This window comes from Anguilla rostrata, chromosome 14 (genome assembly GCF_018555375.3).
Source record: "Anguilla rostrata isolate EN2019 chromosome 14, ASM1855537v3, whole genome shotgun sequence".
Taxonomy (NCBI): Eukaryota; Metazoa; Chordata; class Actinopteri; order Anguilliformes; family Anguillidae; genus Anguilla; species Anguilla rostrata.
The window spans coordinates 22,527,650-22,555,456 of NC_057946.1; the positions used below are offsets into that span (position 1 = coordinate 22,527,650).

The window sequence follows — 27,807 nt, forward strand, 5'->3', positions numbered from 1 at the left end:
ACGCTTCACTTGACGCGAGAGAATCCAAATGCATTGCGCATGTTCGTTGTGCTCCGCCTTGTTATACTGTTGTAAAATCGTCTTCATCTCTGAGAAACTTGCACCTTACATGTGCTGTATTTAATTTTTTTTTTCGTTTTCGCTGTCCTCAGTATGGACTCTCAAAAAGTAAGTGACATGTCTTGTTTTGAAATCGATTAACAAGTGCAATGAGTCAAGTTCGTGCGTTGCTACAATGTACATCTTGCTATGATCTGCACCGTTAGCTAGCTAACCGGCTAGCAAATTATTGTGCTGGTGTGTGTGCCAACCGAATCAAACACCGTTTAAAATGTAAAATATATGCATGTAAATGTGTAGATAAATAAACAGCATGAACACTCTTAGTGGACTGTTAGCCCTCCATACTTTGGAAGTGTTTTGATAGCAATATAAATATAATCTATTGTCATCCGCTAGCTGACAAGCTTAACTAACGCCTAATCGGCGAATGTATAAGTACTTATTAATAACTACAGTAACGTTACATAACACAGAGTATTGGGGCAATGATGTAGCGAGTAATCATGCATCAATTCCTTTATGGTCAATGTAATTGAAATCTCGTGTTGACTCTTGTTGAAAAACAGCATTGCATGCTGCAACGCTGGACTAGCTGGTTAGTTGTGATATAGGCTATTTCATGGAAAAGTTATGTGTCGGCTTTAAAATGGAATACGTTATACCAATAACGGGTGTGCGGCGATCAGTTTAATTGCCTCTGTAGATAATGCTCGCTCCCTATTATTATTTGAAGTCTGAGCTAATAAACTTGAATGGGGATTCAGTCCGCCTTCCGGCGCAGTTTCTAAGTATCATATGTAGCCTATCAAAAAGAGCTTCCAGTGATTTTTGAATTGTCACATATTTTCAGTGGGACTGTCCAATCTTCTCTGTGGAGGTAAAACTTCTTTTCCAGCAGCTGCTCAGTGGAAATAAAATCCATGTCAAAGATTAAGCCTCTATTTTTAGGTTTTGCTGGGCTATTTTCATGTTAGGGCTAGCAACGTTAGTTGTTAAAGCCAATTTGTACTCGCGTTAGATGACTGGTATAATCGCTGTGTGATAGAATAGCTTGATACTGGCGGTACCATACGCGTGCATGTTTAGCAATACAACTCATGAGAGTGTCGTGAAATATCTATAATTAAATAATAGTAAAAAGAGTTACTGGATATTATTTTGTTGCAGTTTTTTTTGGGGGGACTGGCGTCTTGGTGGTATGGCAGCAGTAATTCTGGAAGTATTTCTGTTGGTGGTAGGAGGGTTCTTGGTCATTTTTACTGTCGTATTTTGTTCAGATTTATTCGTTTTTCTAAGTGACACTTGTTGCTTCATTAATGGAAACAGAACCAAATAGGGTCATACAAAGATTCGATCTCATCAAAACTTTTTGGTCTTCTTTGATTTGTAAAATTGTATCATATTTCTGCTTGTCCCGTGTATCCTCAGAATGTCATGAAAGAATTGTTACTTGTTTTTATTTTCTGTTGTGGGAAAAACATCTTTATAAATTTGGGCAAGGTTTCCAATGAGTAATCAATTTGACATTATTAGTTTAGGTTGCATTAGTATTGAAAGTGGAATGGCAGTATTAATCTGAGAGCATATTACGATATAATATGAAGTTACGGCAGCTTTGGCTTTGGATGAGAGCAGTCTTCCAAGCTTGAAAGTGTAATTCATCAGGTGTAAAATAACCTCTTTCTTAAATATTTAATGTTTAGGAGTTTGTTACATGATATCTTCCTGTAGTCATGGCTGCTCATTTGGTATGGATTTTTAATGTAATGGGCACCTATGGAGAAAAAAACTGTCTGTTAATTAAAACGATTCAATGCTTTTTTTGGTTGAGTTCAACTTTAAAATCACAATGTATGAAACTCATACATTAAAATCTTTACAATATAGGCCTAGTTCCAATGTGCTTTTGGATCTGCCTTTTCTATTACATTCTAGACATTACGCTCTTGTTCAGAGCAAATGCTCTTCTTTAATTCCGATAAAATAGACAGCTTATTTACACAGATACAGAGTTTATATTGTTTTTGCATATAGCCTAATCCATTTTTTCAGCTGCATATTTACTGAAGGATTGAAGTTATCTGACTTGCTCAAAGGTACAATGGCAGTGCCCTGACATGGGAATAAAACCCACAACCTTGGAGTTGCCCATTTCCCTACACTACCACCCATGAAGCGTTAACATTTTAGGCTTGATGCAGTATTTGGCGATTTCCCCATTTCTGCTTGAAGATGAAAACAGGGGATCTCTTCCACAGCATTCTCTAACCCTCTCTACTTATAGTGAAGTAGGCTACACTTAAGAGGCTCTGTTTTGTAATCGGAGATCTTTTCCGTTACTGTACCTCTTGATGGAATTTCATCTTGCACAGAGGAAGTGTTACGCTGTTATATGTCAAGGAGTAATACCATACGCAAACTTTCCCACTGGCAAATACAATGCATTTAGGCTATGTTTTTTATGATTGTTTTTGAGGGGGAATGTTAAATAGTTTAATGTGTAGGTGAAGTGCAATGTAGTATTTTGTATTAGGAACAGCTGGGGCTCATTGCACTCCAGGGGGGTGTACCTCATGTATTGCATATCTCATCTGTATCACCCCATTATTCCTCTTCACCCCACTCCTCTGAGTGTCTACTGTATACAAGTGCTGCACCAAGCATATTGACATTTACCAGTGCCAGTGGTGTACTGCCTTGTGCCTTGCTGGTCAGAATGCCACAGAAATAGAACTGGGCCTAGAGCCAGTACCCAGTCTGTTTCCTCCTGAGCCCATTTGCTGTGGCTGCAATATTTAAGTTTAAGACTTTATTCTAGTAATCCCCCCTCTGTGTTCTTTTTAGTAGTTATTTCATGTTAGTGTTATGTTGTTTAAAAATGGGTATTACTTTTTCATGTCTGTCTTCTCTTCCTGAGATGGTTGGTCAGAATTTTTTTTTTTACCAACAAATAATACTTTGCAGTTTCTTCTGCTGTACCTATTGATAATGTGCACAAAGTAAATACTTTCCAGCATATAAAACTGTTGGACACATTTAAGTCATTACATAAGTTGTGCACCAATATTAAATCAAATGAGAGCATGGTGTTAAAATTCAAAGCAAACCATGGGAACAATTGAAATGATCAACATCTATAAAGCAGCCTGTGTTTTAGTGTAAACAAAGTGTCATCTCCTGACTTTACATGCATCTAAGATGGGATTCATTAAACCTCATTGCAGGTCGGTCAAACAGTGCCTTTAACGAAATAAAGCAATCAATAGATAGTAGGCTACCAGTACCAGACAGTACAGTGGGGAAATTAGATAGTCAGAGCAGGAAATTAAATAGTGTCACACAGCACCATATAGTTGGAGTACTGATATAGTTAGATGGCAGTATTTGACTTCTTTGTGGGACTTTTCTACTTACAAAAACATTGTGAATTCAATGGATGTCCTCCAAGATCTGACCCTTGCAATGAAGATTATAGGCCAACAAGAATATTATGTTTGTTTTCATAATATTCCCAATAGGTCATAGACATTCTGGGCACAGTGTAATATATTTTCCTCCATTTGGAACTGTTTTTAGACGAAATATTGACATCTTCCTTTTCCGTGCTAGAATTGTTATTTAAAGAGATATTCGTTCAGTATTTTTTGAGAAATTGACCTTCCACCATACTCAGTGTTTTTAACAGGTTTTTTTAAGGTGTGTTTATATCATCAGTACCAGGATATGGGATCCATTTAGCCATTTCACCATTAACCGACTGTAGGCAACACCCTCTCCGTTCAGAAAATCTGCTTGGTATACCCTGCCAGTCAGGTATATACAGACGTAAGCATTGTCTATAGGCCTTTCATTATGTAATGAAATTCCCACAGGGGGCAAGCTTGAAATGTGGAGTTTGTTGTTTTCCCTTTGGGGGAATGGGGGCCCCTTTCTAGAAACGTACCCCACAAGGCACAGGCTGAATTTTTAACCCTTCTGATCCCAATTTATCCGGAGAAGTCCTCTCTGATTCTGCCTGTAGTAACCAGCCTTCATAGAATGGGGTGTGACTTGAGTTTCCATGTGAACTAAACATCATAACAGGAGAGGTACAGGCAGAGCTTTCCATATTCGCCATTCAAATTAAATATGAACAGTTGGTAAGAGCAAATTTGCTTGATTCTTAAATCCAAGCATATGATTTATCTTATATTTTAAATTAGCCCTTAAACTGACCTGTATTTCAGGTACATTTGAAAAGATGTAAAGTAGAACTTTTTTCTGCTATCAACATTACATCAGTTGTTTGCACTGCGTGAAGGATGCACAAAGTGTAATCCAAACTTGTTTTATTAGCATGGGTGGTGAAGATAGGATGCTTATTTTGTTCTCCTGTGGAAAGATCCAAGTAAAGAACCAAGGGTCTTTCTGTGTGCCCTTGCATATTCTTTGCTAAAAAGAGTTCAGCCTATAATAAGTAATCATGAGTCTCCAGTCCTGGCTACTGAGAGGCATTAGGTCTGTGTAGAGAGCACATTTCTTTCCACACAATAAATGGTTGTCATGCATTCAAATATTTTGTCACAGATGTATACAAAATGTCAGTACCTCTTTAAGTTTATTTCTCAATTTATACCCGTAGCTATGTATCTGTGAATGGTTTGATAGTGTGCTTGACAGTGTGGTGTCTCTTAAGATGTATTTTCTGTGTTTAAATTGAGTGGCTGTTGAGAGCACTGAGTTGAATTAGAATGGCTAATTAATCAAGGGGCTGCTCCTCCATAATCCTCCAACAGTGATCAGAGAAGGTGGCTGTGTACTGTGAAACTGCTAACAGAGACTTCTATTTGAGTGGCAGAATAGTTGTGAGGAGACATCCTGGGAAACCAGTGAGGCTTCAGAAGATATGAACAGCTACTTTCATTTTGTCTGTTCATAGACCAATCACAAGCCTTTAAAGCTCAGCTTGAGCTGTTCCCTCAATTATAAAAAATAATTTTATCAATGGATGTGTAAAATTTCTTGAGGCTTCCAATTAATGTAGTCTTTTTAAAATAAATATTTGGCAGTTAACCTCCAGGCAATATGTGTCTGCAGTTATGATAATGAATTTAATTTAAAAAGATTAAACTTTATTTAAATCGCTATGGATACAAGCCCATGACCGACAGATAGGATTTCTGAGAAGCCCTGGTATTGATACAGGGCACCAACATTCTGAGAATAGCAGGCATGTCATCAGATTAGTGAGCTAAGTGGATTTAAGCCCCATCCCTTGCTTATTTCATATACGTAAGTGGCTGCAGCACACACATTATGTAAGCTTGTTCATACACCTAAGTGAAGTCATAGTAAATTGCCACTGTAGGGGTCCAGAGTCTCTTTTTAGATAGTGTGGGTATATGGGGTAATGAGGATGGTAGCTCAGTTACATAGCTCAGTTACATCAGCAATATCTGCTCCTCTCTTTTCTACTCTTGTCCCCTCCCAAGGATGTAATGAACAGAAAGACACAGTGACAGTCATAGACTTCTCTTCCTGTACTCCTGTCTCACAAGACCTTGCAAACCGTTCAATCAAAAGTTTGTTTGTTGTGGTATGAAAGGCATGCTTGAGTGAAGAAATTCTGGCTGGTCAGCACATAGTGTGTTATTTTTGAACTGCATTTCCTGGTCTCTGGCTATTGAGTATTCATCAGTTTAATGTGCTAACATTTAGCAGAGTACAGAGACTGTGAGATAGCATGTGAACACCTGCCGCAGAATTTTACATCACCCATGGATAAGCAGTAAGATTGTGGTTGGTTCTTGTATAATGGGACTTTGGTCTGTAGCTCAGTAGGCTAATTCTATCTTTTGTTGTACATAACGGTTGGGGGAGGGCTGTGTGGTTCATAACCTCCTGAACACTTACTTAGCATTACCAATGCAACATACTTTTACACCATCTATCGGTTCTGTTTTCCATGTCTAACTTTTAATATGAGTCATTTTCCCAATTTGGGACGCCTGTTTACTGATGGAAAGCATGAAGACAAGATCGTACAATCATTGGTCTCTCGTTTGGCACACCAGACTTAGGATGTGCATAGGCTTTGAGCCTGTAGTCTTACCACTTGTGCCCATAAAGGACACCAAACCATAGGTTATATGTTCTGGCCATAGGTTGTACATTCTGTCTGACCTAATACCACGTATTTAAACATGAATCCATGTGATTTTTTAAAGATCACATTTTAATTAATTTTGTTATATCCTGCATGTGCATGTTATCCATAATTCTCAAATAGTTTTTGACATTCATGCATTTTACTATAGCCCAATACTTGCTGCACTTATAACACATTGTTTTTAAACTATTATGTTTGGAAATACTCGGAGGACTATAGATGTAGCAGGTTTGATCATGTGTAAGGAAAGCAGGCCTGTCTACTAGAGCTGATAAAACACTTCTAGAGACAAAAGCTCACCCAACACTCCCCCCAAATTGTTAACACTAATTAAACTAAGTGAATGTTTGCCTTTATGTAAGCTCTCAACTTAAATAAAGCTCATTTGCAGCATCAGATAGTAATATTGTATATTGTGAGACACCGGCCATTAAAAATGGATGTTTAGTTTAATCAAAAGTGTTTATCAGTTTAATTAAAATTTGTATTTAATGTATGAGTTTATTTCACAGGGACAATGCACATTAATAACGAGTTTTTCATCTGTAGCCCCTGGGCTACATGTCTTTGGACACATTTTATTAGCATTACAAGTTGATTAGCAGACAAGCTAATAGTGTTTTGTATCTTGAGTGTTTATTCTCGTTGGCGAATTTGAGTAGTCAAACTGCACTCCACCTGAGGAGACATGCTGTAAAACAGAAGGCTGGACATGAAAGTCATCAAAGTTAACATGCAGGGCAGATATACATATATGCTGCATCTGCAATGACTTCTGGGATTTTTTATTTTTACATTGCTGCAGACATGGAAATTAAGAGTGCTCCAGTAATGTTAAATAATTGTTGGGTACTTTGTAGTCAGATGTAAAAGGGTGGGTCTACACTTCAAACTGGTAGATGTATTCACAGAAATGCAGGTAAAAATACAGAAGGAGTGCCAAAACACCTGTCATTCTCCTGTGTTACCTTGTCAGTAAAACACTGTGTGCAATACCTGCTTTGAGAGTGGACTTTCTTTTTATTAAGAAGCAAAATTGTGGACCTTATTGTTCAGAACAGGAAAAAATTGGATCATATATTTTCCCCTTAATACATAATAGACTTAGTCTATTATCTGTATCTCATGCTCTCTCATGAACAATAAATACAGAAGCATCTGCTTGATCATGGATGGCTGCATGATCGCCTGGCCCCTCTAGAGACAGGACAGCAGTGCATTGTGGGCCATCATTGTACGGCTTCTTGTCTAAACCAGATATCATACAGACTTCCACCCCCTTCAGTGCTTACATTACGCAATTACACTGCACTCTGCTACGACCCCCACTTCCCACCCCCATCCCCAGTAGAAATGGGAATGCCCCTGGTACAACATAAATGGCAAATGGAAAAAGATCAGACCACACCTCCTACTGTAGAGCCGGAGCCATTTGTGTTTGGTGGATATCTGATACTCCCGCTCATAGCCTGTGTGTATACTGCAATGTAGAATATACAAATCATGCTTTGTGTGTGGTTTGGTTTTCCTGTTTTTGTCTTAAATATTCCCACTGGTGTATTCTAGTGTTTGTTTTTTTGGTCAGTGGAATTAACGTGGACATGGGATCCATGTGGTGAAGGTATATTTTATCACATCCTAATAATAATATCCATCAGATTGCCTGTCAAAAGATTGGCTTGCCAAGCTTAGAAGGTCCATATTTTAATGTTATCTTTACTTGAATACTTGTATTTGTATGTATTTTAGGAATGTGTTTTAAAAAGTTAAATAAAAAATTAATTAAAACCAGGAAAAAGATAATCACAGTAGTAAACATAGGAATTTTTCCATATATATGAGGAGAAGCTTAGAATATTGAAGAGCAGAGAGGAATGTGTACCCACTAATAAAAATCACAGAGGACTGTCATGGGGACGGTAGTGCAGCATAATGGTTTGGGGAAATTGGTTTACAACTCTGAGGCTGTCGGTTCAATTCCCAGGTGGGACACTGCCATTGTACCTCTGAGCATGTCACTTACCTCAGTTCCTTCAGTAAATGGCCAGCTGTATAAATGGACTGTACATTTTTTTAAAAACTGCGTACGCTGTTCTGGATAAGAGCATCTGATAAATGCCTGAAAAAGTAATGAACTGTAATGGCATTTCAGAAGCCCAGCTTTCAGCGCCCTGAGCCAGCTGTTCCCGTGTGCACAGCCGTGTGAGTTTCCCTGCAGCACGCCAAGTCGCTGTCATGTCCCCTGTGGTGAATGGAAGCTGGCTACTCGTTAGCGCTAAGCAAGCAGCAACAGTGGCACATCACAATACTTCAGCATTAATATCACATGATGGATGACTAATTGTCTTGTATTTGCCTTATGGACTTTGCCTCTATGACATTTACCCTTCCTTGAAAAACGCCTTTGGCACAATGAAATGAAAGACTTAGAATCACTTAGTATTTCAGGATTGCCATGCATTACAGATTCTGCTTTTGAACACTTCTACATACAACCGCCATCACCCAGCAGCATCTTTCATATCCTGTAACAACAGAATGCTTATCTGCAAATCTGTTTCCAAAGATAAGTGAAAGAAAAATTGCAAGAAACCTAACAGTAATGTCAGTTGGAGCCTTTTTCCTCACCTAAAGTGATCTCTGTTGTTTCAGCTACTTTTTTGATTAATATTGGCTTTTGTCACATTTTCAGTCTCTAAGATATCTCACATCACATAAAGGTAAATCAAGGCTTATAGTAAATATATGCAGAAGTTTGAAATATCTATACAAGGAACAGACAATGCATGTAGCCTAAACCCTTCTGATTAGCTGCAGGATTATTTACAGTAATTACATAAAAACATATTGTGTATAGTGTATAGAAAGGCCTTTCTTTGAACAATTAAATACATTAAAATCTCTTCAGTCTTAATTATTCTGTTTTGAAAGTTAAAAGCGTTTATTTTAAGTGAACAGGAGACTTTATGATAGCAATAAACCCCAATGTTGTGAGCTGAATGTTCTTCTATGCTGTAGACGGAGTACAAAGGACAAATGTAACAAACAACATGGATCGGCTGCGAAGTTTCTGCATGAGTAAATATATAGGGCGAGCAGAACAAGCCTTTAAGGTTGATTTCATTCTTGTGAACTGAAAATATAGCAGTGGTGGAATCCAGCTACCTCACTGTTGTACTGTTTACTGCATCATACATTTACAGTCATGCGCTCTGCAAGAGCTCAGTTAAAAAAATTTTTGAGCTGCGCTGTTCAGTGTCAATGCGAATAGTATGGGTGATGGGTAGTTCCTGTGGAACTGCAGTGAAAGCTTATTGCTGAGCATCCCTGTGTTATTGACTTAAGGGGTTCTTTTTGTAGCACTGTAATGAAATTACAGCAGCACAACCTTTGGTGTCCTCCTCTGAAGTGGACTGGCCCATTGTGCTAATGGTATTGGGTCCAACACTCAGCTTATTGCATGTTGCAGTGTACTGTGTCTGGAGACATCAGGGTAAAATACGGTCAGCTTTAATGGTCACATTGGGTCAAATTTGCTCAGATCTCTAAGGTGGCAACAGTAATGCTGAGTCAGCATCTCTCCAGATGTAAAATAATATAAGACCAAGTGCCTGTTCACAGCGCTGTACTGTGTGATGCACAGTCCTGGAGCCACCTAGCCTGTGCTTACACTGTTACAAAACTGCAGCTGCATTGGTCTGTTTGTCTGTCAGTGTACAGAAATCTGTGACTTCCACAAGGTTAAAATGTTGTACTTTATTTGATAATGTACTATAGTTTATTTCATAGCAATATGGAAACAATTTTGTTTAAGTTCTCTGAGAATAGAGCATGAAGTGAATTAAATGAATGCAAGCTGACTTCTCTTCTCGCTATAAAACACAACCACTGCTACTGTTTTTACATGTAGAGAAATGTTCAGTTTTTAATGCAATTATATGGTATATAGGCCTACTTAATTGTTGTTGGAATTCTATTTATACCTGGGAACAACATTTGGAGGTGTTTAAAAAAAAGTTTGAGGTTTTAAAAAAATCAGAAACAAAATTATTCCCCTGCCTACATGAATGTGACAAGTTGAGCAGAGTGTGACAAAATGAATGTGACAGGGGGAGCACAGAAAATTAATTTAAACACTTTAACATTTGACTGTATTTTTTGTCATTTCATTTTCAATGAAACCACATTTTCTTTCACCCTTTGTGTTTTTGAGTGTTTTTAAAGATCTGGTTGTATGGGCCATGTCATGCTACATTAGCACTGCTGTTGGTGTTGACCAGCACATTTGTGGCCCTTTTCCAGACAGCTCCCCGCATGTCCATATGCCAGTATTTATAGTGAACAGGTCATTTGAGGTCCTGTGGCCTATGTGGGGTGCGTCTATAGAGCTCCCAACATCACATGATCAGATCCGTTTACACCACCATGTTAGCAGGAAAGCTGTCAGGCAAAACGATTGAGTGTGAATGGCGGCAGTATCACATTCAAACCCACTTCAATCAAAAAGACATTGATCGGTATATGAAAAAGCTTGACAGACTAAATGTCAGTGACCCTTATCATGCTCCTGGGGTGCTTTTCACACCAATCAAAACTGCAGAAAGGGAGAAAGTTTCTGACCTGCAATTTTCCAATATGTTTAACTTCCTGATTAACTTTCCCTCCATATATTCCACTGATTCTTTAAAGGCCTACTGTATAAAATCTGGAAGGCTACAAGTGGACAAAGGCTGGATTTGCCATGAATGTTTAGGTGTGGAGCATTCCTTCTAAAAACTCCACTGTCAAGATTAATGTTAAGTGCCACTTGACATTAGCAAAGGAAACTATCAGAACAAGGGCTGTGCCCGACAATAGGTACTAGCTTGATTTTAATGTTTGTGCTATCACATGTTCTGTATTCAGTTAAACATGGGTTAAACATAGGTCGTTGGGGTAAAAGTGTTATTTTCACGCATTCAAAAGTAACATTTGTCTCGAATTAGCTTTGAAGGACCACTTTATACATGTAAAGCTAATATTATGATGAACCGTCATCTTAATTTGGTTTAGCTGCAGTTAGCCTACAGGTGCCATTATCAGGTGACAGAAATCCATTTATTCTCCTTGCATGGTCTTTTGGGATATGATAAAAAGGTCTCCCTTTTCCATGCTCCCTCTTGTTCTAACATCCCTGGGCACAACAACAATCTACCATTTAAAAATTGAAGTAACAAACTAAACTAATATGAAAATAATGGCGCTGAATCAGTGGAGGTCCCAAATTCCTGCCAGTATTGCGTAGTTTTGATGCATGCTGGGATTGTGTGACGTCAGCTACTGGTGCTTATATGACGTAGTTCAGTTTCGGATTACCTTTGGAGGAAAAAATGCTGCAATGGCCATTCGTAAGAATCTATGAGTAATTTTTTGCATATAAAACCACAGGAGAGCTTTTAAAAATTGTTGTCTATTGTTTGGTACTGAATTGTGTAAAGTCAAGCAGTACATTCAGGATATAAAAAGTCCAAACTGGGATCGGATGTCTATAGAGTGTAGGGTGGGGGAACTAAAAAAACAGCCTATCTTTGATAAAAAAGATGTTCTTCTTTCTTGCAGGAGGCCCTACAAAGGATAGTCACCACATTGGCCAATAAGAATGAGGAGCTCCACAGTTTCATTGACACACTAAGCCACTCACTGGCAGGGCTACAGGTACAGCTGGAACCCATAATCATTATGCACTGAAATTGCATGTGTAAAGTTCAGACAGTTTTACGGCACATTGTGCTGTAAGTTATACAGTGTTTCAGTGTCCCTGATACACCTGTTTAATCTGTCACTACCTATTCTTCTTGAAATAAACTTGTGATTCAAAACAAACCTTCCATGGATACTTTGTCATGCCCCCCTAGTGTTTTTTTCTGGCCAATAACCAGACCATTAGAGATGAGCCTTTCTACTGTGTGTAATACAGAATGCTTTTTTCAATGGAAATGGCATATAAAAGCACTGTCTGATTATCTTAGATCAACTCTGCACAAGTGCTTTCAGACGTGGAAGAGGAGTTTGACACCTTGTTCTCCGTCTTGGACGAGATGAGGGAGAGCATGACCAACAACATCAAACAGGAACAGGCCCGGAAATCGCACGAACTTCAGGTGACGGCGCTTTCCACCCCTCCCCCCACCACCCCGGGGACAGGAAACTGCACTTCCTGTCAATTGCACCCATGGGTGAAAGTGCACCCAGGGCTGTTCTGAAAATAACTGCCAGTAGTTTCCATTAAAATAGTTATTTAATGTGTGTATCTGATTAACACACAAAAATAATTTTATACCTTTGAGAAAAGGAATATCTGTTAAGGAATCCCAAGTATGAAGTTTATTTGAACTTACAAAGACACTCCAAGAAAATACCTGGCACATCCACTGAGGCAATTTCTCATTGTTTGCATTTTCTTATAGCGCCCTACTGGTTGTAATAATAAGAGACTATACTCTTTGGTTGCTAAGCTCATGAAACCTATTCGAGGGCAGACTTTGGCTGTCGTGTGTCGTGTTTTCCTTTCACATGCATGGTGGGATAGGGAAGAGACCTGTATGAGCTGTGTGCTTTCCTTTACCGTGCATAGTGCGATATGGAGGAGTCTGATGTCTGTGCTGTTGAAGCACAGCTCTCAGAGGCCACGGTGTGATGTCATCGTGCTGCTGTGGCAGTTCTCAGCCCAGCCCACTAAGTCCAGTGAGCAAGAACAATGAGGCAGTCTGAAATTCACCCAGATAAGAGATTAACCATTATTTACCAAAGCGGGATGGTATTTTATTTTTCATTACATCAAGTTCACCACACATGAAGTGCCAACTCCACAATATAACATCTGGCTCTTGCGAAGAGTTTTAGATTGCGGTAGAAATGAGGGCAATTGTGGGAGTCACTTTTGCTGTATCTATAGTGATGACAAGTGGTGGAAAGATGGTTGAATTAATGACAGCTTCAAGAAAGACAGGGAAATAGCCTGCCAGTAGTTTCAATATCAATGTTAGTAAGCAAAGGCATCAATAGTTCTGGTAAGTCAGATTAGATCCCTCCTCTAGTTAGACATTAAGGTGTAACTACCTTCTGCATAAAGATTTATGATACAAGTGTTTATGACATTTTGGCATCGAAAAGGTGATAAATGTTCAATGATGGTGATATATAATGTAGTTCAAAGGTTCCTCAGAAGGTTCTGTTTACAAAAAATCGAAGCCACTAATCACTTGCAGGTGTTAATTCTTAGAAAAGATCCTGATTTTGCCCAAAAGTTTGGAGAACAGGCCTAGAACAGCAATGCCTGAAACTATCAACAACAAATAATTTTTATTTTGCGTAAAGGCAGTAACTTGGTCAATTTAAAAAAATAAGTTTAAAATGTACTGTTTGAAGGTAACTCATTAACAGTGAACAGGTGCCACGTTTTAATGGTTTCCATGTGGTGTACTTTACCATTTTTTACATTTCCCATGAAATCAGCACTCACAGAACAAATGCGTCAGTGTGAGCAAGTGAACAAAAGAGAATCTCACTCATTCAGGCTTTGTTCTCAATGTCCCGAAAACCTGCTATTTCAGTGGGAGCTGAAACTCTATACTGAGCTTTTGAGCGACAAGTCTGAATGAAATGCCGGTCAGTTCTGGTCCAGTTCTGAGTGACTCAGCAGCGGCATTTGGCAAGTCACCAGAAAGGGATTGAATTTGTCCTTCTGACCATCACTGAGAAGAACAGAATTTATACCGAGAAAAGCCATTAAATCATCAGAGGGACATTTCATTGCCCCATGCCAAAAACCAAAGATCTGAGCCATCGTTAATGCTAGCTTATTATTTAACTGAGAATTGTTATTAGCTCAAGTGAAATGTATGTTTAATTACTGATTTAAACCCGAACATTCTGATACGGATGAGGTCCGATTCTTCTTTCTTTTTTAATTTCTTTGTTTTTATTTATAAAAAGTTCCAGTCTTATACAGTATGGCTCTATGGAGTAAATTGAGCTCTATTCTTATATTTCTTATATTTAGTTAATTGTGAATAGTTTCATATGTTTTTGCTTCATTTTGTTTGTTTTATTTGTAGAATCAACTCACACAAAGCACCAATGCTCTGGAGAGCTCCGAAGAGCTGCTGGAGTTTGCAAACAATGCCCTGGATATCAAAGAGGAAGAAGAGTTTGCCAAGGTAGACATTGCAGGAGGGGCTTGGTGGGGAGGAGAGATGACATTTTCCCTGTCTGGTAGATCGCTTCCAAATAGGTGTGTCTCTTGGACTGCTGGTCGAGGAGCCTGCAGCTCCTAAAACTCAGTGCAGAGGGGACTATCCCATGTGACAGTTCCTGTATAATCCGACATTGAGGGGAAAGTAGGTTAGCAGAATGGAGTACTTTCAGTTGTGAGTTTGAATGTAAATCCAGTCTGTGTGTAGCTCCAGTGATGAAAGATGAAAGAGCTGAACCTCAGGAGTTATTATTATTGACATAAAGGAATACGTTGCGGTCATAGCTGATGGGAGTAAGCAAGGGTAAACAAGCAGTTAATAGGTCTCTCTGCTCTTTTAAAAGCCGAAGTCAAACAAAACGTGCTTCTTGTCCTCAATGGTAATTATGCAGGAACACCCAATACAAAAACATTTGAGGACATGTTTAGGACATATACGTATATGGCTTCATATTGTCTTTTGGGAATAAGTGATCATGCCCCCGGACACACCCTGTGGTGAAAAGGTAAGCTTTGTTGTGTTCACGCGTGAGTCCTCGCAAGGTGAGCACCCTGATATTTGCGTACACCTGCTGAAGCGCATAGACACACCTTTGTTGATCAATGACTCAGTAGCTTTCTCTTGCATTCAGTATGCCACTCTTTTCTTGTCTGAAACTTGTCTGAAGGTGACCCCGTTAGTAATACTAAATCATTAGGTGGTCACATTTTTGCACCCATAGTGAATTTTTTCATAGGACATTCACAGCAATAACAAACTAGCCACAGTGAGCAAAATGGTAAAAACATCTGCTTTCCCTATTTTCCCTTGTTACTAAAATGTGCAAATGAGGTAAAAAAAAAAGCATGTAAATCCACATTTATTTATTTTTCTGTATCTGCCATAGGGTTAAATGCTGGGAACTCTGTCTTTCTTCTTTTCAACCTGTAAAATAATGAATAGCATTAATCCATAATCTTTATAGAAGCGGGCAGGAAACAGATCTGTTCCATTCCAATGGTCTGGCATAAAATAGTTGTGTATAATTATGTTTTTTCCAGGCCGTCATTCTAAAGGATGGGAAAACACGCTTGTTTAATAAACTGAGCCTTAGGCGCGAACTTATGCTATTTTAAATGCAATAACTCAAGCAATTTGTTCACATAGGAGTGGCAGCTCTGCAGTGTCTTCAGCTTCTTTCTCTGTGTGTGTGTGTCCAGTCCAGCTGCATCCAGAGAACTGCATGCCCAATTCCACCTGCATGGCTGAACTAACGACTCCTCTCCCCTCTTCTCTTCTGCCCCCCCCCTCCTCTCCTCTCCTGTCCTGTCCTACAAAGGCTGCCAAACAGATCAAGGATAGGTATGGTACACTTTTCCCTTCTTCGCTGTGCCCGTGACTCTCCCTGAGGAGTTCTGTTGTGATGCTGTGTAGAAGGAGGCTTTCAGGCACATGGGTGTGTTTGAGGGTTGAACAAAAGGATTATTCAGTGATAACCAGAAGCTCTTTGTGTCAGTTTGAGTGAAGCTCTGTAGGAATTAATGCATCCCTCTGTTGTGGGTTTTTTTTTTTTTTGTCTAAAGACCATACTGATGAAGAATATTGAAAACATATAAAATAAAGTTCAAGGTGCAGAAACATAACTGCAAATGTTGCAATTTAAAAACGAGATTTACTCATTATAGTTTTCATTACTCATTACTCATATTAGTTTTTAGGTGGAATTGCTGCTGAAAATTGATGTGTGCTAACTGGAAAAAACATTCAGGAGCACATCTACTAATAGGAATGCATTTTCAACTTAGGGGCACATGTGCTCCTAGGGAAAAATGTTAGTGTAGAGCTCTGTATGTGTGTGCCTACAGCCCTGCATGTGTAAAGAAGTGCATGTTTGTGTGGAAGCATGTACATGCATGTGTGTGTGCACATGCGTGCGTGTGGTTAGTGCCCTCCAGGTGAGTGAGGCTTGTATGGCCTTAGCAGAAGCTCAGTGGGTATACAAGCGAGCATGTGTGTGTGTATGTGTGTGTGTGTGTGTGTGTGTGTGTGTGTGTATGTTTGCGTGTGTGCACGTGTGTGTGTTTGTGTGTGTGCGCACGTGTGTGTTTGTGTATGTTTGTGTGTATGTGTGTGTGTGTGTGAGTGTGTGTGTGGTGAATGCTATCTGGGTCAGTGAGGCTTGCATTAGCATGTCTGCTCAGCAGCAGCAGTGGAGTGGTCTGACTCTGGTGTCCTTTCAGGGTGACCATGGCCCCTGCCTTCCGCTTGACCATGAAGCCCAGGGCCACCGACAACATGACGCACCTCATGGTGGACTTCTCCCAAGAGAGACAGCTGCTCCAGGGCTTGAAGTTCCTGCCAGGTATTCCAGGACTGTAAACATGTGACTCAACTTACCTGTGAACGCAGGCACACAACAGAGTGTATAAATGTCTCAAGAAGGTAAAGCCTACTGCTGAGCCTCCGTTCAAGGGTTCCAAACAGGATGTGACATTTGACACCCCCCACCCCACATCTTTGGCAGGGCCATCTCTCTGGAAACAATGAGAGGGTGAACTCCTCCCCGTTTTGTGTCACATCAATTAGAATGCAGGCAGTAAACCAAAAGAGGACCGCCTCAATAGTGCCTCAGAGGGTAAGCAGTGGCAGCATGAAGTGGTAAGCCATGGTATTCACATGGGACTCCTGACCTGGTGAAAGCATGACTACACGATGCCAATTTGTTAAATAGCACCACCATGGTTTTTGGCTGGACCGCAACAGCGGGGCCAGACCTACAAACGCAAATGTCTGTGACTGAGTGATGAAGTTACACCATTGGTTGGCCGAGTTATGAAGTTACACCATTGGTCGGCCGGATCACGTGTTAGGTCTAGCGATATATTAGGTTTTAACCTGGTCTTGTTTAATGTTGTTTGCGGAGGTGCTGATGTAGTCAGCGGAGGTGCAGTGCTTCCACTATTAATACCTGGGGGGACCCCTGTTATTCATAGTGGGTATGCAAGTGTCAGCCTGTATAAAATCTTATTAGCGCAGAAGCTGTTTGTCAACCGAGGGGCCTGAGAGCCAGGTTGTTCACTCCTTTATTAGGCCAAAGGGTGTGTTCTGGAGCTTTGAACAGTCTTCTGGAGACTAACGGTCTCTGCCTGACGGAACATGCCCCGTTATTTTAACCCAGCCCCCATTGGCTGAAACTGTAAGCAAAGTACAGCGCAGATTAATGGTGGAACACCGGTCAAAACGTCTGCCTTGTTTGCTTTCAGTTTCAATACAGTGGCTGTTACTCAGATGCAGTTGTGATTTGCACATGTCATAAGGGTCTCCATTGTGGTAAAGAGGTCAGACCACTGCAGAGGTCACGGGATCAAATCCTGGGTGTGAGGGCGCTCTCTACAAGGCGTGACAGAGAGATATGTGAATATGTGAGCCCTTGCGTAAGGGTGTCTGACCGTGCAAATGGGTGACTCGGCGTGATGTGATGCACTGTGATTTTATTCCCGCTGGAGTATTTTTGAATTTGTGGTTCTGAAGATCTGTACGATTCAGAGTTTTGTGTTGGAAGTGCACTGTCCCAGGGGCACCTCACTGGACCTCAGATGCCTCAAAGTTTGGTGCACAGCCAGAGCTAAAAATAAAAATGGAGCAGAACAATCCCTCGGGAGCTAACCTGTGAATATAGAGCGAGGCCATTTGGTTAAATAACTCTGAAGAGGTTGAATGAAATTATGAGATGACTGGTGCAGTGAGCCAAAGGTTTTGGTGGATAAGCTTGGTACTAACCTGGAATCTGTGTGTGATGGCAGTATCTATGAAGCCACGCTGCTGTAACATGTTCAGCTACAGTTTCCCTGAGTAAAGTTGTGTGGAGCCGACCTTCTGTATCCGAATGCAATCTTTCATGCAGTTGTAGTGGCTGATCATTCTTCTGGCACGCTGGTGGTTTATTGAGTATTGTCACGGAGAGGGAAACATAAAATGCGCTAATCGCACTGGAGACGCTCCAGCTCTGGTTGCCCATAGCATGCCGCCTCTGTACACTCTCCTTCAGTAACAGGCCAGCTCTGAGTTTCTGTGCATCTCTGCTATTCTGAGCCGCATGCTCAGTGGCCCATGGTCGCTCGTGGTGAGTCATCGTCCCGTTAAGCCTGCAGAAAAACAGGCTGCAGAGCAGAGCTTTTTCTTTCCTATGGGCCACAGTGACTTGGATACTCTGTGACCCCAGTGCCTTCACTCCTTTTCCTTGACCTCTCACATCTCTTTGAATTTGCCTTTAATCCAGCTCAGCTTTGTCCGCGGCACAATTCTTTCTCATTTTCTCAGTGCCTTGGTGATGTACTAAGAGGGGCCTCCTGCCTCTCCTCCCTGTGTGAAAAGAATTCCCTTTGAGGCTTCCTCCAGGCACGGAGGGACAAAGAGCGCCCCTCCCCTCTTGCACTGTTTTCCCAAAAGCTGACTCAGTGTGGCCGGCTGGCTCCTTAAAGCCTAAAAATTTCTGGGAGTTCCGTCACCATAACGACAGCACCATCTCACCATGGAAACAACATTTCCTTTATGATGATGGGAAGTTCTTCACATTTAAAGTTCAACTACTGCTGGGAGTGCAGTGATGTCATAGTTTATTTGACCTGCAAGGAAAATATGATTTTTTTCAGTCATCAGCCCATTAAAACCTTGCGCTGCACAGAAAACAAACAATGGTGGCCCTCCAGGACTGGCACCCGTGCTGTAAGGCACTTCAAGGCCCAACCTAAACATAAGCTTTAGTGGAACCAGAGTTTAATATTGTACATCAGCATTAATATCTGTTGTTCTTTTTGCGTCACAAGAGTCTAATTTGAATAGACTCCCACAAGCCCCCTGCTGTATTATTGTGAATCAATACAGGTTGATTTTCTTTGTTTGGTCTCTTTTTGTTTTGGGTTTGATAACAAAGAAAAATAATTCAGTATAGAGCATTCAGGCTCATTATGGTAACATATTGCTGATTTCCTTTCAGTCCCCAGTGCACCGGAAATAGAGATCCCAGACTGCCTAGTGGCTGATAACGTTATCAGAGTGGCTTGGAGGATGCCAGTGGAAGACAGTAAGATCGACCACTATATTCTGGAATACAGGAAGACAAACCACGAAGGGCTGCCGAGGGTTAAGGACGAGCGCTGCTGGGAGGTGGTGGAGAACATCAAAGCCACAGAGTACTCTCTATCAGGCAAGTGTAGCTCCATTCTCTCTCCCATAGGCCTGGAGTCTAGTGAGAAAATGGCTAATGTGCATTATTCATTTGTGTTTGTTGTGTCCGCCCCCCGCCCCACTCGGTGATTGATATTCATGAAAGGTGTACCCCAGAAATGCTATTTTTGTATATTGCATGTAAGATCCATTTTTAAAAGGAAGCCATTTTTGATTAGTTATGGATTTTTAAATATACTGTTTTCAAAAAAGTCTAGAACTGAATGTGTAAATTACTTATTTTCTCTTCCAGGGTTAAAATTTGACTCCAAATTCATGAACTTCCGCATACGGGCCTGTAACAAAGCAGCAGCTGGTGATTACTCTGACCCGGTAACCTTGGAAACCAGAGGTGAGGCTGGTCCCTTGTGTTGTCTCTCATATTTATAACTTGCAGTCATGTTGCTTTACCAGTGTCCCTGCTGGCAGTAATAGGATATTTAGATTTAACAATGAAAATAAGGAAGGGGCTCAGAAGGAGTTGGGTTTGTGTCTTCCAGAGTTTGTATGTGCTGTTCCCAGAGTACTGCAGGGTACTGCAGCTAGCTTCATACTTGAACAAAGTACCTGATTTACTCTCATAAATGTCCAGCTGGGTAATGTGCAAACTGCAATGTAATGCTGTTGTTAAAAAAAAAAATTAAGCTGAACAGCAGACTTATACAATTAGTAGACATCCATCAGATCGATTGAGAACCATCTCTATGGCTGTACCTGATAGGGAGTCTTTGAGTAATTCCATGTAATTCTGTGTTTAAAGTCAAGGCTGTCTTTAAGCTCCCCCCTGTTGTCCCTCAGCATTCAACTTCTGCTTGGACTCCACGTCCTCGCATCTAAACCTGAAAGTAGAGGAGAGGAATGTGGAGTGGGACCCACAAGGAGGCAAAGGGCTGGAAAGCAAAGTGAAGGGCAAGGAGAACAAGGGCAGGTGAGAATGATAGCCATGTAGGTACTCTGGGAAAAATTCACTGTTGCCCAGACAACGGGATTTCCTTGGTTAAAGAGCATTTACCATAACTTTCATCTATCAAAATTAAAAACAGTTATGTTTCTCATATTCAAAGTTCACTCATGGCCGTAATTAATTAGTTTTAATCAATTTAATGACAATAAGACAAATGTTTGTAGCTAGTCACAGCTAATCTGTTTTAACTGGACAATATTGTCTGGAGGTAGTTTGTTCTGTTTCTTCATTGTCATTTGTATCATTAGATGATTGTATACTTGTGCAAAGTAGAATTTGTAGCTAACCTAAATAAGAGGAGTTAACGAGTTAATGTTAAGCTTTTTAGCTACTCCAACAATCGGCCAACAATCTAGCTTGCTATGTAAAGTCAGCATTGAGTTCTGACTGATTGAAAACATTTGCCTGCTGTAGCTAGCTCACCAATATATAACTGAACCCCACTAATCTGGGTACTTTTGCCTATTGTTGGCTTTGACATCTAGGAAAGTTAAAAGTCGGTTCTGAGTTGACCGGAAAAATCTCAACCTGACCTTAAGATTATGGTGGAGGAATCATTCTGAAACAAGTGAGGGTCTAAACCCGCCCTTGGTGCACTGGCTGAGGTGCTTTTAGAAACACTGACTGAATCATGGCCTCACAAGTTTTTCCTCTGTGTCATCCTTTAATATAACCTCCGCTGGGATCATTCCATTGTGTCCACTGCCTCAGTAGAAAAGCAGTTGGCTAGTAATTTATGGTTGACATATTTCCAAAACTGGTGCTTTCACAGATCAGTGATCCCCCAAAGATGGATAATTTAGGGACTTTATTGTTTGTTTTGTTTTCCCTTTTAACTGCCATTTACCCAACCTTATTTGTGTCCATAAAAGAGGAGCGAAGTCCGCTCATGAATAATGCAAGTGTCTGCTTGCTAATGTTGGCCAGAGAAAGGTTGAATGAATCACTTTCTGTTGGAGTGGGAGGTTTCATTAACAAAGGTGGAAGGGGACACTCAATCCCCTAATGTTTTATTAAACACTGCCTTTTTGGTTTCAGCATCTCCTTGCACCACATCCGCTGGCTAAAATAAAATTGGTGCTCTGAAACTATTGACATTGTCCCATATTTAAATACATCTACAAAACATTAAAAATGACTCATTTTTCATGCAGCCAAAGACATGTTCAGGAGCAGCCATTGCCATGAGGTCAACCTATGTCAGATTTCAGCCTGTGACTGCAAACAAGATTCAACAGGCTTGTGTTTACCCAGCGACTGTGACACCTGCTGGTGTCTTTAAGTGTAGCATCCAGCCATGAATTAATATTTACTTATATAGTTATATACTTATTACTTATATGATTAATCTGTTTCATTATTAGACTTTTAAAAAAATGCTCCTATCACATATTCAAATGGAAATAGGTTCCTCCTTAAAATATAAAGTGCTGGCAAATTAACCATCGTTTTATATGATTCAGTCTTAATTCCATCAGATTTTTGTATTTCGAAAAGGGTTCAAAAATAGTGTTTTCCTCTGAGCCTGGTGCTGTTTATCCCCGGATAAGATGGGCGCTATGCCTGTTAACCCACTGCTGTTTCTTTTTGTCCACCAACAGTGCTCATCTTACCAATCTGAAGAACATGTCAAGGTGATCCTGTGCCTCCTAGTGTTAGGACTTAGCTTAGTTTTAGCAAGGAACTGCCAATGATGGCTTTCTGCTGTGGCCAGCGTTAAGCTGTTTTTTTTATCCAATCACTTTCAGGTTCTTGTGTTCATAGTTTACAGTTTTTAGAAAACACATACCTCCCTGAAACAGACTGGGTAAAATTAAGCGTGGTGTGTTTTGCTGTGTGTTGGCAGATAACCAGTCTGAAATAGTCATGTATAGATGGGATTTTGCATATTAGCAAAGTTTATAGAACATTTTTTTAATGAACTATATGGGGTGGTCCCCATGAAAACAGTTCCATCTGTACATGAAAGCAGTCCTAATTTCTCTCATAGTTCAGGGTGCTGCTTTCCCCTTTCTTTTCCCTTTCCTTAAAAGAAATGGTGACAAAATGATCATTAACAGCTGGTTTGGGTCCATCAGCTTTTGGTCAGCTAAAAAAAGTTGTAACATGGGAGTAATTTTTGTTGGATATTTTTTTCATGCTTGCAACCAATGCTTTTTGGTGAGTAAGAACTGCATCATTTGACAGTGTCAGCACAATGTCTTTGTACATTGATCTATTCCATCTACAGATGCCAGGTTTTCAACATTGTGCACAATTGTCGATTACTGAAATATCAAAATGTCAACAAAAATGGATCCAGAATTTGTGCCTGCTCATTAAATTAAGTGATGTTAGGGAGACTATGTGGCACAGTCAACTGACTGTGATCTGCTGTGATCTGTTATGCTCTCTGCTTTCCCCCCTGTATGAATAAAGTGGGATACAATATAATACAAAAGCAGGACAGAATGTCCGCTGTCCGTTTTTAAAATAAAAAAGTAAGGTAGCCATATGAGATCACTTTGCACCACCACAATCAAATATGACTTGGTCTGGCCTTGTCTGTCAATTGGTCCTGTACTCTTGGGTAGGGGGGTCACTCATTAGCCAGCTGTTCCCATAGTTCCCTACCAATGTGTGGTATGCAGCAGATGGGTCCTGGAGCAAGAGAATCATACAGGGACACACCCTCTGGGGCACCACAGCTGACACCCCACAACTGCCACAACCCTCAAAAATCCCAACAATGTCCATAATGAACCAGACAAGCAACCAGGATCAAGAGGGTTATTATTTATAATTTGGATACAGACAGTTTGCTCCCATCACTTATCGCTCCATTCAGATCCTGGCTACTGACAACATATGTGCACTCTGTTTAAACCTTTTAAGAAAGAGGCATTACTCCATTACGTTCACTTTCATTGTGATGTCAATTCACTCACCTCTTTATTTGTAGATTTTCAGTATTTAGTTGCCAATCGCAAAAAAATGTATAATAAAATCTTGTTTTTCGACATGGCTTTTAGTTTATACTTATTGTCGCCATTTCTTTTTTCATGAGTCACTTTCTTTCTCATCCTGTTTGCGGTGTACACTAACATCTTGAATGTGAATTTGAGTGGATTGGACGTTTTTGGGACATAAGAAATGCAGGCATGCTGTATTAGATCCACGATTGGTCACCATTTAGAATTGTGTCTTCTGAATTTTTTTTTCTCTAATTCCTTGCATTTTGAAAGTCAGTGGCACCTCAAATACCACAGCTGCTGTGAGCTGAGCTTGTTCTTGGTTCTGTCCTGCTTGCTGCAGAAGTGGAACCCCTTCGCCAAAACGCACATCCACCACAAGGTCACCAGCGATGAGGGGAAGCAGGGACCGTTTCACAGGAGAATCCTACACTGTACTGGGTAATCACCTTCAATCCTGACACTGATACCGCAGTATTGCATTTATATACAGTATCATAAAGCTTTTGTTTTCTTATCAGGCACCTTTGTCTAGAGCACAGAAGTTGCTCTAGACAACAGAAGCAACTATGTTCCTTGGAGCTACAATGCAACAGATTTCAGTGGTTTTTTAAGTGGTCTGTAGCACCTTGAATGGTATTGACTGGACCATGTACTCCAGTCTCCTCCCACAATCCAAAAATATGCAGATTAGGTTAATTGGAGATTCTAAATTGCCCATAGGTGCGAGTGTGTGAGTGAATGGTGTGTGTGCCCTGCAACTGATTGGCAACCTGTCCCGGTGTGTTCCTGCCTCTCACCCAGTGCATGCTGGTATAGACTCCAGAACCCCCCCCCTCCCCCCCACCTTCACGCGAACCTGACCAGGAATAAGTGTGTTAGATAATGGATGGCCGAATGGATGTGGTGAACAGAACAGAGGTGCAGGTTGAAATGGTTGCCGTGTGGGGGTATCAGGGTTTTTGTATCTGTCCTCCCCTCTCAGGGGACACCGGCATTGAAAGTGGGCAGCACTATTGGGAGGTGAAGGCTCTGAAAGACTGCAAGTCCTACAGCGTGGGAGTGACCTACAGGAACCTGGGCAAGTTTGACCAGCTGGGAAAGACCAACACCACCTGGTGCATCCACATCAACAACTGGCTGCAGACCTCCTTCGCCGCAAAGCACAACAACAAGGCCAAGAGTCTGGAAGTGCCCGTGCCTGACCGAATAGGCGTCTACTGTGACTTTGATGGAGGTATAACCCACTGCTTGACATTAAATGAGTTAACGTGTGAAGAAGGGTCTAGACTTATATCCAAACAAGTCATAATAAATAAAGGCCTGACTGTGAAGACCATGCTGACCATGTGTAAAACATTATATGGCTCTGTCAGGCTCAAACGGTGCAATAATGTGACAGATGTACATTTGTTCTCGTGGTAGCTCGTTTTGTGACACTACATTAATTATGGACTATTGTAACCCAAGCAGGAAGTGGCTACCTGAATCTTACACTCACTGATGGAAGGGTTAAGTCCTGCTGTTGTGTGTAACAGGTAGTGCAGAAATGAAGTACATATATCATGTGTCCTTAAGCCCTCAAAAAACTGTGGGGTATCTGATACCCTAAGATTGTATTTCAGCCATTGTGTTCATTCTTCAACCTGACTGTAGTGGTTCAAAAATGGTTTTGTATTTTCACAGGATATCTTTTGAAGTACATTTCATGCTTTATAGGTTGCCTGGAGGATTGCATGAGATTGAGTGTGGTTGTATACCATTTCTGTTATAGTACATGTATTTTCATGAGTTGCACACTATTGTCCTAAATAATGTATTTTGTTTTTTTTCTTCCTTCAGGCCAGCTGTCCTTTTACAATGCAGACAGCAAGCAGTTAGTTCATAGTTTCAAAACTAAATTCAGCCAGCCTGTTGTACCAGCCTTCATGGTAAGTTCGGGTTTGACCTGACTACACAATCAGGAACATGTGATCAGCATGCACTGGTTGGTCAGTATACAGATGCAGAACCTCAACAGCTCAGCTTGTGGGCTACACATGGAAAATAAATGGTGGCTGGCTGTAATTGATTCAGAGGATGCATGTGATGCTGGTTGCCTTGCCAAATGTATGTAGGATATTGTGGAGTTTGAGCTGGCCTACAATCACAGTTTGAGAATGAGGGGAAAGGGGGGGGGGGTTGAGAATAATTAAAATGAGTGCAGCTTGATTTGCATTGTAATTTGTTTGAGCTTAATTCCTTTTATCTGTGAAAATATAATATTTGTCCTGTAAGTTTTCTGATGAATGCCCACAAGAACTGCATGGCTTCTAGCACAAACTACACAAGTAAAAGAAACTGTAAACCTGGCAAGAAATAAAACTGATGTCAGGGAACGCAGTACTGATGTGTGCGTACGTGTGTGTTTCCCCGCAGGTGTGGTGTGGAGGTTTAACCCTGTCCACAGGCCTGCAGGTCCCCAGTGCAGTGAGGAGTTTTCAGAAGACTGAGAATGGGCTAGGGGGCTCTAACAGCAGCCTGAACAGCATGCCCCAGTAGCTCGCAGGAACCAGGAACACGCCCGCAAACTTCACGCTTCCTGTGCGTGTTATGTTCTTCCTGTCAGTTCTGAAGAGTACATCCAGACTTGGACCCTGGGGAGGCCCAAGGTCCTCAAAAAACCGGGGTTCTCATGGTTTGGTAAAAAAGCCTGTTTGGCCTTCTCTGTCACTGCACCTGAGCTCCGCCCCTTAGGAAGCGCCATCTTTTACATTTCCATTCGAGAAATGGTATCAGGAATGCTAGTCACTTAATCAGGGAATAGACAAGAGTGCACTTTTTTCATTCGTGTGTTAGTCTGAATGCTGCGTTTTAGATTTGGTTCTTAAATGGGTGTTTCCTGGCTTGAGAAATCCTGTCTGCTTCCAACTGACACCTGTGTAATTAATGTATTTATTATTATTTTTTTAGTTGGCTTGTTTTGTATGTATGTACGTATATATGTATGTATGCGTATGAGTGCAAGGATTAGTGCGAGCGATGTTTAACTTCTTCCCTGGGGCCTCTGCTGCAACGCGCCACTGAGGAGGTGGACCTGAGGATCGCACCGGAACGAAACTGCACATTTGCTCTCTGCACCAGAAGATGGTGCACTTCAGTCACAAAAACTTGCAGTCCTGCGTGTGCAACACTGAGTGGTGCTTTTGACGCACCCCTCATATTATTCACCAAAACCACTGCCTGGAATTGTCCCTCGAGGAACAAGGCTGGCACGCGGACTGAAGGCACAGCTAAAAAGCAAACACTGTGGCACTGTTGCTGTTGTGAATCACATTTTTCAACAACTACTCAAATGCTGCCCGGTTATCATTGTACATTTGAATAGAAATTCATGACATACCATATTCAGTTAAATGGTTGGCCTTGAAAGAAATAAACACATTCATAACTCTTTGGACAGAGTTGTTTATGTAATGGAGGGTAACCTTTACAAAAATGTTGGTCTGTTGTACTGAAATTAACAGTTTCCATTCAAGCGTTTCCACTACCAAAGATGTTTCAGTTTTTTTTGCTGTTTATGTTAACATCAAGAACATTAGCCACTTGGTAATGGCCCATGCAATACTTTATGTTCTGTGGCATCATTTCTAGTGTCCCCACATGTTGAAAGAGCTTAATGACTGTAAGGAGTAGTCCTTAACAGGGAAGACTTTGAGTTGTATCGCAAACAGTTCTGTTTTTGAAAGCTGCTGTTTAATTAGTTGAAACTACCTTTGGATTTCCCCTAAGAGTCCATGTTTCCCGTAGTACCTTTACAGAGAAGAGGGTGAATACGTGTCCCTGGACTCATTAACCCAGGGTTTAGTAGGAAGTTCATGACTTGCACTGTGGTCTGTGAATCCCTACCTAGATTTTTCAATAAATTTGGCTAAAAGCTCTTTGCTGTAATGTTTTGTGTATTTTCCATCTTGATCTATGCTGCTGTAATGTGGAAATGCATGAGAAAACTAATCCTATGGATTCAGTATGAGGGCCAACATAGTGAATCAAATCTATATCTTGTATTGATTTGATAGTGATATTTTATTTGGTGTGTGATTCTTTTACGAACAACAGATGAATATGTTTGCCTATCAGCAATTGGGCATATCTGTATGGGAATATGCAATTCAGGCGAAAAGGTTGTTGAATGACGTGTATTGTAAGGCGATAGAAGGAATAAAAACAAAAATGCTTTCAACGTGTCTGTGTCGTTTTATT

At 40.7% G+C, this 27,807-nt stretch overlaps 1 protein-coding gene across 4 annotated transcripts; it reads left to right on the forward strand.

Moving 5' to 3' along the window:
• On the forward strand, positions 1-27,787 carry fsd1l (fibronectin type III and SPRY domain containing 1-like). 4 transcript variants are annotated; one of them, XM_064308608.1, is made up of 14 exons: positions 1-168; positions 11,810-11,905; positions 12,220-12,351; positions 14,308-14,409; positions 15,764-15,786; positions 16,665-16,786; positions 19,421-19,630; positions 19,904-20,002; positions 20,449-20,578; positions 22,216-22,248; positions 23,909-24,006; positions 24,551-24,802; positions 25,408-25,496; positions 25,984-27,787. In XM_064308608.1, exons 1-14 carry the CDS (start codon positions 154-156, stop codon positions 26,104-26,106), a joined length of 1,524 nt encoding a protein of 507 aa, XP_064164678.1. In that variant the 5' UTR covers positions 1-153; the 3' UTR covers positions 26,107-27,787. The 4 variants fall into 4 exon arrangements, with proteins under 4 accessions (XP_064164678.1, XP_064164679.1, XP_064164681.1 ...); XM_064308609.1 differs by having other exon boundaries at positions 23,912-24,006; XM_064308611.1 differs by lacking the exon at positions 22,216-22,248 and having other exon boundaries at positions 23,912-24,006.
• Positions 27,788-27,807: the final 20 nt, after the last annotated feature.

Coding starts and splice junctions, on each gene's coding strand:
- fsd1l (XM_064308608.1), top strand. Junction 16,787..19,420: donor GGGCTTGAAGTTCCTGCCAG/GTATTCCAGGAC, acceptor ATTTCCTTTCAG/TCCCCAGTGCACCGGAAATA. Junction 24,007..24,550: donor AGAATCCTACACTGTACTGG/GTAATCACCTTC, acceptor CTCCCCTCTCAG/GGGACACCGGCATTGAAAGT.